Source organism: Tupaia chinensis, unplaced genomic scaffold, assembly GCF_000334495.1.
Source record: "Tupaia chinensis unplaced genomic scaffold, TupChi_1.0 Scaffold000468_1, whole genome shotgun sequence".
In the NCBI taxonomy this organism is placed as follows: Eukaryota; Metazoa; Chordata; class Mammalia; order Scandentia; family Tupaiidae; genus Tupaia; species Tupaia belangeri.
Window position 1 is genome coordinate 974,582 of NW_006159977.1, and position 11,449 is coordinate 986,030.

General features: G+C 56.8%; 1 protein-coding gene across 7 annotated transcripts in view; it reads right to left on the bottom strand.

The window, feature by feature from the left end:
* The window catches only part of SYNJ2 (synaptojanin 2), a gene marked incomplete at its 5' end in the record, with an annotated part of 79,495 nt that overhangs the window by 58,528 nt on the left and 9,518 nt on the right, over window positions 1-11,449 (bottom strand). For all 7 annotated transcript variants that reach the window (XM_014590634.2, XM_014590633.2, XM_014590632.2 and 4 more), the window contains 3 exon segments: window positions 427-510; window positions 6,860-7,085; window positions 11,041-11,308. In XM_014590634.2, the coding sequence (XP_014446120.1) occupies window positions 427-510; window positions 6,860-7,085; window positions 11,041-11,308 (578 nt within the window).

Sequence of the window (11,449 nt, forward strand, 5' to 3'; positions counted from 1 at the left end):
GCTGCTCCCAGAACAGCGGAACGGAGCCCCGGATCTGGACGAAGGACGACACGCCATCATCCATGTAAACCGTCTGCAGCACAAGGGGACAGGAAGGGAAAGTATTCTTCAATGACGCTGAAAGTCCTGGGCCGTGGCTGACAGCGTGGTTCGAGTCCTAGACCTGACAGCTTGAGAAATGCTGGGTGTGTGTTCATGTGTGCCCCAAACCCCACGAGCACAATGAAGGAGAAAGGGCTGCCCTGTGGCCACTGCCCCCTGGGGTGATTTCTGACTTTCCCAGTTGCTGGCCCACCCTGGTGAATGAACACGCCCTACAACATTATAACAAAAACCAACATGTTAAGAAAAACAGCTGCCTCAGGTGAAGAGAAGCGTGGGTGGCACCCTGACACAGCTGACACGCATGTGGGTTTTATTACCTACCTGAAGCCCTGGCTGCTCCCAGAACAGCGGAACGGAGCCCCGGATCTGGACGAAGGACGACACGCCATCATCCATGTAAACCGTCTGCAGCACAAGGGGACAGGAAGGGAAAGTATTCTTCAATGACGCTGAAAGTCCTGGGCCGGTAATGGGAGCCGCCGCCTGTGACCCGACACCGCAGGATGAAGGACAGACAGCGGACCTCGGCGTCCTCTGTCCTGTCACCCAGTGAGGCTGGCACTGCTCCCTGAACCCTGGCTGGGCGGGAGAGGGGGCACAATGGCTGTCAATAGCCCCCCAGAAGGGTTCTGGAGCGGGCTCGAGGCCCCCAGGCCTGCTGCCTCTGTCCCAGATCTGTGGGAATTCACATGGGGGGGCATGACCTCCCCCCCGCCACTCCCTCCACGTTAGGACTAGAAGCACGTGTGCTCTGGAATTATCTAAGTCCTTCCGCAGGTCTCTATTTTTACCGTGGCAAATAGCTAAGGGGCAGACGGCTACTGGACACGGACTGAATGGAGCCCAAGGAAGGGGCTCTGGCCAGGAGCCCCAGCAGCACGGCCAGTCTCGCACTTGACAGCGCAGCTCAAGACGCGACTTGTCCCTGTCCCGGCCCTGCCCCACTGTCCTAAAGTGCTCCGTCAACAGCACCCTCTCCACCAGCGTGACAACGCCTCACAGAACCAGTGACACTCGCACTCCCAGAAGCCTCCCCCACCCACCAGCACAGCTACCTCAGAGTGCGCCACCAGCCTGCGGCGACACGGAGTGCGAGGACTTAAAGGACAGGCAGAGCAGTTCTGCGGCTTGGTAGGGAGGCTGCAGCAGTTATCAGATGCTCAGCCTTTATCTGTGCAACCCGAGCCGGGCGGCAGGGCCAGCCTGGGCGCCGTGGCCGGTCCTTTCCATCTTACCAGCCTGCTGCCTTCCAGGGTAGCTTTCTGTGGGGCCAGACCACACTCGGGTCACACATGCATTAGTAATCCTCCGTGGAGCACTTGAAAATGAGACCCGCAGTTCCCCTGGACCCCAGGAACCCCGTGAGCCCTGAATTGCAATTCTACCCCGTAAACTCCACAGGAACAGAACCGGCAAACACGCTGGCCTCGGTACTCCGCAAGGGCACAAGGAAACAGTAGGTGGTTGGAACCCAGCAGGCACGGCTGGCTAACCGGGACCAGGTGCTCATGACCGACCGGCAGCTGTGACTGCACAAGCCGAGCCCCGAGAGAGAAACCGAGCAGCACCTTTCTACGAGGACCTAACAACGCTGGGATCCGACCCGGGTAGAGCTACCGTCCTTCACTCCAGGGCCTCCTGCTAACAGTACCGCGCCCAGCATGTGCCCAGGGTCCCCGGAGCTGAGACTGCACAGAACCCACTCCCAACCCCACCTGCCCAGGGCGATCAGAACCCCACCCATGGCTGGGGTCGGAAGAGGGGCCTATCAGGGTTCCCCACTCCTCCTGCCCTCGGGGCATCCTACAGCTGGGTCCTGTCCACCCTCGGGACCACTGCCTGTGTTCCCAAGGGATGGGCCTAACTTGCCCATCCACCTCCGGCGATGCCTCATGGTGCGTCCATTCTGGGCAAACAAAACAAAACTAAAACACCTGGTTTTAACACAAGTGGAAGATGCGACGTCTCACCTCACAAACGTCACTTTGACAGAAGACACTCGGGATCCCTGGGCAGGGGAAGCCGCACGAAGAGTGACAGGAGGGAAGAACTGGGGTCTGCTGCAAGAGCACAATGTGGGTCCAACACGCGCCCAGCAGGGTGGCCCTGAGTGGGCGCCGAGCCCCTCTCAGCCTCAGTTTCCCTCTTTCTTAAAGGAGCTAAAGGCGCCCACCAGGTAGAGGTGCGAGGAGTGAGGGAGGGAGCGTGTAAGAACTGCGCAGGGCAGGTGCTGGGGCGAGCAGGATCGGGGAAGGAGGAACCCGAGATCAGGTAGGAGGTGGCAGGGAGAGGGAGACTGAGGGAGGGTCCCCCACACCGAACCTGCTGCGAGGCCAAGCTGGGCTGTGACCCTGGATGGGAGGAGCAGAAACCAGATGGCTCTAGAAAGCAAGGGGCGAAGCCGGAAAACTCGTGACCAGGCACACCCTTCATCTGAGGGGCTTCCTGCCACGCTCGGTGTGACCACCGCAAACCCGTCCACCCCAGTCGTGCTCTCGGGCGTGCTCAGTCGCCCCGCCTCCCTGCATTCATCAGGTTTAGTCTTCAAGAGTCGGAGATCCATCTTGCAGACTTTTCTGGAGATACTCAGGGGACTTTCTGGTTTTGTTTTTCTGCACGGTGAGTCACCAGTGCAGACGGAGGGAGCCCACCCATATGACTCACGGCAGAGCCGAAAAGGCTCAAGGCTTCCTTCCCAGGAGACTGAGATACCACACACACACACACACACACACACGCTGTATGTGCATGCACACATACAATACACATAATACATACGCGCACACACACCACACACAGACAATGCAAACACAATACACACAAGGCGCACATCACACACCCAGATGCACACACAACACTGCACAAATGCACAGAGCTCGCAACACATTCACACGATGTGTGCACAACACACAGAGCACACGGGAGCACATATCACACAAATGCATATGCTATACAAATACACAACACGTACAATACACACATGCATGCATACACACAACACATGAACACACACAGCCTACCTAGGAGAGAGATTAGCTACTCCCTCTTAGGAAAAACGGGAAACTAAGGGAGAGGTGGAGGGGCCGCAAGCACCTCCCTTTTCTGGCTTCCTGAAGATTAATTCAAGAGAAGCCAATTTCCCCTGCCAGCCCTCTGCCCTTGGCTAATCCCATTGGCTGTTTGTAAGTGACGACTGCACAGGCCACCCAGCTGCCTCTGCCTAAACCACAGGGCCTCGGCGTCCACGTCACAGGGGCTCGGGTCTGCAGTCTTATTTCCTCACAGGGCCCCGGGAAACAGCGATGCTCGGGCAACACCACACAGGGCCGCACTGCCTCCTGAGCACCCCTTCTTCCCTCGCCGGGCTCAGCACTCATCTCGAAGCTGCTGCCTGCACCCTGGCGCGAGAAGGGAGTCTAACCTGCTGCTGCTGCAGGTGGAGGGGGCGATGCCGCCCTGCCAGGGGTGAGTCAGCTGTGCTCTGTCCACGGACCCACTGCCATCCGGAGGCCCCCTGGCATTTCACCATCGGCAAAGCCATGTGCCACTGAGACACATCTGTACTGGCAGACTGCCCCATGATGCCACTCCAACTAGGGGCCCTCGGTCACAGGTCTGCAGACCTGAGGGAGCAGGACGTGCCAGCGGCCAGTGAGCGACCCTCCGGGTCCTATCGGATCACTTCAGCCCAACAGGGTTGCAAGCAGGTTCCCTCCCACCTACTGTGCAGTCAGCCTTCCGCCACTTCCCTGGGCTCTGCAAGACCTAAACGGCTGGGCTGAGCTGCATCCCAGCCCCCACCCCATCTCCTGGTGGCCGAGAGGCAGGCAGAGCTGCCATGGAGCAGGAGCACAGGGAGTACATACCCTACTTAAAGATCGCTTTTCGTGTTTTAAAAAACACACACACAGGAGGGGCTGGCCCCATAGTGCCATGGTTAACCACTATGTATCGGGAGGCAGATCCCACATGGCTAGCTATGGTTCAAAGCCTGGCCATGGCAACCTGAAAAACAGGTGTGTGTGTGTGTGTGTGTGACCCAAATCCCAACAGGATGGAGAAATGGCGAAGAAAGGACTGCAGTGTGCCCATGTCCCATTGCAGAGTGCCCTCCGTCTCTCTGGTGGGCACACAGGCCAGCTGGCAGTAAAGAAAAAAGCCTAGACCGACCTGCACACCTACTGTGCCGTAACGTGCCATACGGCAAAAGGCCAGTGACTCTGGGTACAGAGCGAGTGGCTCTCCTCTCACGTAGGAGTGAAGCCACACGAGTTTCCTGTTCTTCCGGGAACAGGCGTGTCCTCCAGCCACTTCTGCTCCTCCTGCCTCCTCAGCATTGTAGAATATGGGAGGTTGTGGCTTTATTAGAGACCACTGGAGTTGGCCTCGGGGAATGGCTAACGCTCCAGGCCGCCGGGCCCCAGGGTGCCATCGCTGACCCGCTCTCTTTGCTCTCTGGTCTTTCTCCACATCTCCGCTCTCCGTCCCTTGGCTTGGCTGGTCTCCAGCACACAGGCCTCTCCCTGCCCAGCTCTCTGGGGAGGGGCAGGCAGCTGGGCACTGGCTGTGGGAAGTGGCGTAGAGGGCCAACCCTTCTGCACCCGTTCCCCTCGCTGCAGGGGGCAGAGCTGCACCCTCAGGCTCACAACCAGACTCTGCTTCCAGGTTGCCAAGGACAACCCTGGGCTCAGCTCTGGGTGGTGACTTTGCCCTCTCCCTTGGGCTTCCTTCTCCCCCAACATCAGGGTACTCGGTCTGCCTGGGCTCTCTGGGATGGCAGAGCCAGCCTGGCCACCTCCTCCCCTAGTTCATCAGGAACAGCCTGCAATGAGCATGCTCAGCAAAGAACTGCTCAGGGGGAGGCCACGGAGTCCCCATCGGGTTAAGTCACTGCCTCCATTGGGGCGAGGACAGTGACTACAGCTGCCTGCATCTCATGGACAGGTGGTGGTGTCCAGCTGTCTGTCTACAGCTGCCATTCCTGGGTCAGGGTTAGGCTTCATAGAGAAAGTAGTACTGTCTGGCCCAGAGCCCACAGGAGAGACTGCAAAGGCTTATGGGAGCCAAACATTCCCTCCTCTCACCCTGAGAAGGAAGAGAGGTGGAGTCCATTTAAGCAGCACCAGGCTGGAGCTCGTAGACAGGCAGGCTGTTCCTACCTTTATGCCCTCAAGGCTGCCCTGAGGTACAGATTCAGGAGATGTGGGGACAAGGTCCCTGCCTCTGAGCCATCACAAGCACACTGGGAACACAGGACACAAGCACAAGTTACCAGGCATACAACATGAAATGACCAGAGCACAGGCTTCAGCCCTCCTCTGTGGGTGCTTGGAAGTCTGTGGAAACGAGACAAGCAAAGACCACAGGGAGATTCTTCATAAAGTCAAATACTCTGCGTTTGAAGCTCAGTCCATGGACTAGCCCCTAGCGCAGTGGTTAAGCGCTATGCATTGGGAACAGGATCCCACATAGCCAGGCATGGTTCAAATCCTGGCCCCAGAAACCTCCAGAAACATGCTTGGCACATGTGCATGCATGCCCAAAATCCTCATGAGAGGGAGAAAATGGAGGAAGGGGATTGTGACATGGCCACACTCCATGGGGAATTCTCTCTCTCTCTTTCTGACTACCAGGTAAGCTCAATTCTTTAATGAAGAATTATGTCCTTATTATGGTCTGAGGTGTGTTCTTTCCAAAAGAGACATGTTGAAGTCCTAACCCCCCAGTACTTCGGAATGTGCCTTATTTGGAAATAGGGCCTTTGCAGATATAATTAGGTAAGTGAGGTCACACGAGGAAGGTGGGTCCTTAATCCAGTGAGCCTGGTGTCCTTCTAAGAGGAGGGTGACACACAAGGGCACTTGAAGAAATGCACGTGCAAGGATGCCACACGAAGATAACCTCAGGGACAGGAGGATGCAGCCTGCTGCCCCTAGGACAGCAGAAATAGGAAGAGCCCGTGGCCCTGCCGACACCTTGAGTTCAGACTTCCAGCCTCCAGAACTTTGAGAGTAGACAGCTGTCGTTTTAAACTGACAGGACCACACGACCTTATGACAGCCTGCTGCTCCCCATGCAGACATCACAGGTCCTGGGTGCTAACGCTCACTGCTAGGACGAAGCTGCAGTTCCTTGGAATAAAAACCAGCAGTTCTCTCATCCCTCCAGCGTGTGGATCTACTTATTTCTGTCCTAAGAAGGTTTAGAGCACAGCCCTAACCTTGTCACAGCATATACCAGCTGATGCTGCTCCGAGGCAGGCTGAGGCCACATGGGAGGCCTGGGCCCAACCCCTGGACCACTGTAAAGAGCTGAGCATGGTGGCCTGGACCTGTGTCCCCGCCACATGGGAGGCTGAGGCAAGAGCATTGTGACACAGCGAGATCCTGCCTGAAAAAAAAAAAACAAACAAACAAAAAAAACAACCAAAAAGATGCTGAAACCCTATTGGCTCAGCTGTCAGAGGCTCTCAGAATAACTGCCACCCTGCATGCTTGTGGCAAACACTCCTGATTCCTTTTAACTAAAAATACCTCGGGTAAGCAACATTTCCCCAGTATGAGAGGCAAAGCAGGAAGACACACCACGCGAAGCGGAGCTGTTCCTGTACATGGTGCTCTCCAGCCCCAGGAAGGAGCCAGGATCAGAAGCCACCTCAGGTGCATCAGAACCTCCCTGCCCCACATGGGAACATGCCTGCATGAGCTGCGTCCACTCGAGCCCCTTGGTGCCTTGGGTGGGCCTGGGCACTGACCTGCTCTGTCTCCACGAAGTTGGACACATGGCCATCGTCGTCGACGCCGCGGGTGTGGAAGCGAGCGCCGGCGCGCTCGCAGCTGATGCGAGAGATGAGGCAGGCCTTGGCCTGCTTGTGCGAGGCGTACACTGTGCGGATGGCTACTACCCCGCAGATGACCTTCAGCAGCCAGTCACAGCAGCTCACCTGGTGCTGCCTCAGGGGCACGTGCCACAGCTGGTTCCTGCAAACAGAGTCTCACAGCAATTCGAGTCACCATACATCCTTCAGGCAACACTGCACCAAAGCAAGTCCTGGCCAGACGCCAGCAGGGCCGGGCATCCCAGTTCAAGACGGGGTGTGCAAACTGCTCCCCAACAGACTCTGCACTTGGGACCTAAGATCCAGGAGGCTCATGTGCTCCAGAGAGACCCCAAGCAGTGGGGACACGGGCACAGATGCAGGAGGAGGGGGAGGGGTCTCTTCTCCAAGCCGTTTCCAGATTGTCAGTATCAACAAATGGAAGCTCAGCTGGGGCGTGAGCCACTCGGGTACCTGTCAGGAATTTCAAAGGCGCCTTGAGCCTCTGTGTAGACACGTGGCCTCCAGGTCATTTATCATAAACCCCATCAGTGAAAAACTCGACCACAACTTTCACGATTAAACAAAAATCATGCTCAATGATCAAATGACAAATGATAAAAATGATCATATTAAATATGCACATGATCATTTGAATTATATACATATACGCACATACAAGGGGTCTTCAAGAAGATTGTGAAAGGGACCAGCAGTTAGCGTAATGGCTATGTCGCTGGACTCCCATGTAGTCGACCGTGGTTCGAGTCCCGGACCTGGTGGCTTAAACTCACGCCAGGCACGTGTGGGTGCGTGTCCAAGATCCCGGAAGGAGAATGGAGAAGGGATTGTGGTGCGGGCATTTCCCCTGGGGGGTGATTTCTTGCTTTCTGTCTTTCTGGCGAGCACATGTGCCCTACCAAAAACCTCTCCAAAAAAAAAAAATTGTGAAAAATGGAATTAAATTACAAATTTATTCTGAAGCAAAAAGATTGAAATCCATGCATTCTTTTTGGTTTGTTTTGATTTTTGTTAAAGAGCATGGGGAAGGGAGAGGGCAAAAGCACCCCAAAGTGGCGTGTGGTCCCACCACACTCTCTTCTCCTCCATTTCCCCACCCTGTTGGGATTTGGGGCATGTGAACATGCCTGGCATATTTTTAAAGCCACAGGAGCTGGGGCTCAAATTGCACGGTTAGCCATGTGGGATTCGGCTCCCTTAACCACTAGGCCATGGGGCTGGCCCAGCATTTTTCATAACATGCATTTTCAGTCCACTTTCTGAAGACCCCTGTACACACACACATGCACATGCACACACACCGTGAAGAGAACAGCATGACGTTACAAATCAATCCAGAATAAGTAAAAAATGAATGGAAAGAAAATAAAACTCATTGAAACTTCCAGTGTTTCTGCCTCACGCAGGGCAGGCTATTCTGGGCTCCGGAGTTGGGGTGACAGTGATAGTGACAACAGCCAGTGTTCAGGGCAGTGAGCTCCTGCTGAGGACTCTGGGATGGACCGACTCGCTTCAGCTCTGAAGGGACCTGTGTGAAGGCACTGTCCAGGGGCCCGTTCACAGATGAAGGGACGGAGGCGCAAACTCGCGCAGCCCTTCTCGAGGTCCTGAGAGAGCGGCCGTGCAGCTCGGCCGTGCTCTCCATCAGCACCTCTGGCGGAAGGTCTGGCACCTGCGTCTGCACCCATGATTAGACACATCAGTCTCTATCCCGCCTTGCTCAGCCTCCCTGATGCCCAGGGGGCCTATGCAGGACATTCTGAGGCCCAGAACTCACGCACAGGGAGGCAGGGACGGTCGCCAGGGGACTCTCTCTTCTAGGGTACTGAAAATTTGGGTCGCGATGCCCTACTTGTTTCAAAACGGCAACGTGTCCCTGCCCCAAGCCTCCCTCAGAGACAGCCGCGTGTGCTCAGAGCTGGAAATCCATGTAGGCCTCAAGGTTCTCCAAGCTCCTGCTCTCAGGCAAGCCTCCCTGACTGTGACCACGGCCACTGTCACCCCCTCAGGGGCTTGATCTGCATCTGACCACACCTTAGATGTCACAGCCAGAGGCTCTTCTGTTTGAAAACGATGGTCCTGGAGCATTACTTTACAAAAATACGCTCCCTTTTCTGAGTCCCTCTTCTGAGTTTCACTCTCTGAAATGTGGTTGACAAACCAGCTTAGTACTGAGTACACTAAAATTGCCTGAGGCAGCAAGGCATGACCTCTAGAATATTCCAGAGTCTTCTGGCTATAGCGGCTGTCACTAGGGGTCAGAAGGGGAACCTTTCACCAAACAGACAACTCTTGAAGGAACCCTTTTTCTGGTGACACCTGGCTGCTCTGCAGGGAGGACCGCTCACATCTCAGAAGGGAGATGTCCAATTCTGTCCACCCCTCCCCGGTCGCGGCCGTGCCGGAACTGATCACCGGCATGATTGATCGCCAGCTGGGAGAGAGGGCTGTGGCGTTCTGCTCGGCCTTACTTACGGCCACGTCCGGGGCCGACCCCATCTGCTCCCGCTGAGTCTCTGGACCTCAAGCGCTGCCCATAAAGCAGTGGGTGTAGGCCACGCTGCCCGGTGACTCAGTCATGGTCAGTCCTGTGTGCCCCGCCCTTGACGTGTGCTCTAACCAAGCAGTCCAACACATTCCTGAGATGCTTCCTGCTCCCCAACTCAAGACACAGGGTGGGGTCCACTTCAGGAGGGGACACCTGGGTGCCTCCCGGTCCCCCAAGCCCCTCCCGACCTCCCCGTCCTGAGTGCCTTCTGCGTTACTGCCGACCACGTCCCTCCATCACCAACTACAGAGCCGGCATTGGGGAGTGGTCACAAAGGTGCTAGGCAAGCCAGAGACCCCTGGGCTTCCCACAGCCTCCTGGGAAGGCCACGGCAGCAGAGAACCCTCGCCTCTGCTCACTCCACAGTCCCAGCAGAAAACGGGCCCTGCTCTCAGCACAAAGACCCTTTGCAATCCACAGCCCCCTGCACCCAGGTTCGGCTGCCTCTGGGGCAGGGATAGCAGCTCCAGGACATGGGCTGACCCCTGCAAAGTAGAACAGCAGTTCACAGAAAGGCTGTCCCCTGCAGCCTGCCACCAGCCCACCACCACAGCCCTGGGTAGAACCCGAGATCTGAGACCCAGGACCTGCATCTCAGTGAGAGCAACAGGACAGTCGCCTGCATTCTCAAGTTTGAGCACCTTACTGTCTGAGCACGACACGTACATGCACGTGGGAAGTATGGGACACACGCAGGGAGGGGGATGGTCCCTTTCTTCAGGAAGTCACTTGTGAGGGATGAGGTGGCAAGCAGGGCACGTGTAGCCTATGGGGAGCCCTCCAGGCCCCATGTGTGTGGGGGGAAACAACCTAGGGCGGAGTGCACCTCCCAGGCCCATCTCGGCTAGGAGGCTGGTCTGGCTGCAAAGGAGCTCCAGAATTCTAGAACACTGTAGGTAGCTCACGTGCCTGTGACCGTGCCCAGGCCCGGTGGCCCACAACGTTGCTCCCTGCAGACTGACACAGAGGTGTGTGATGAGCAGGCAGCGAAGCCCGGCTGCAGGTGGCCTGGGCCCCACTGCATGCACCCACTGTCCCCTCAGCTCTTTCACAGACGCTGCAGGCTTGTGACCCTAGGTTGGAAAGGCCATCGGGTCACACACGTGTGTCACGTCACCCACCCAGCTGTCCTCACATGGAACCAAGGAGTCCCAGATGATCCTGAATCTATGGAAACCCAGCCCCTTTGCCTGGCTCCAGCCTGCCTGACCACGTTGGACACATCACCTTAAGCAAGCGGACTCAGTTTCCCCATGGATGGGACTGACTTTGCTTTGTGATTACCAGCATGGGATCTGGAGCAGAAGGCCTGAGTTCAAATCCTCGCTCTGCCACTAAATAGGTGTGTGGAGTGTGGCCCATTCCTCACTTGTTCGTGCCTCAGTCTCCCTATCTGTAAAACGGGGATAACGGGCCTACTGCACGGATTCTTACGAGGATTACAGGAGCTGCTACCCGCAGAGGGCTCAGAACACGCTGACTCTGATCCCGGGCATAGACCAAAGTGGGGTTGGGGCTCAGGGGCCAGGAAGAGGGACCCAGGCCTCACCAGAAGAAGGGGTTTCCCCACTCAGCGCTGTCATCATCCTGCTTCTGCCTCCGGACAGTCAGGTCGAAGCGAGAGCCGTCGCTGGGCCACGCGAAGTAGAAGGCCCCCGAGCTGAGCGTCTTCCTCAGGGCGGCGAGGCGCTCCTCCTCCCTGGCCTCCTGGAGCGGGTAGAACTCGATGGCTGTGATCTTGTAGATCTCAGCCTCGGGAATTCTGCCCACGGACGTGCAGCCTGTCACCAGCACCAAGAAACTGAGGGAAGTGCCACCTGGAGGGAAATGAGACACCGAGCTGAAGGTGGCGTGGGCATGGCAGCCCAGACACTGGACCGGAACGGTTGGAGCAGACGGAGCCTTCCACGGCAGCCAGCCCCCTGCCTGGGCACTGGCCGGGTCCCCACCTCTGACCC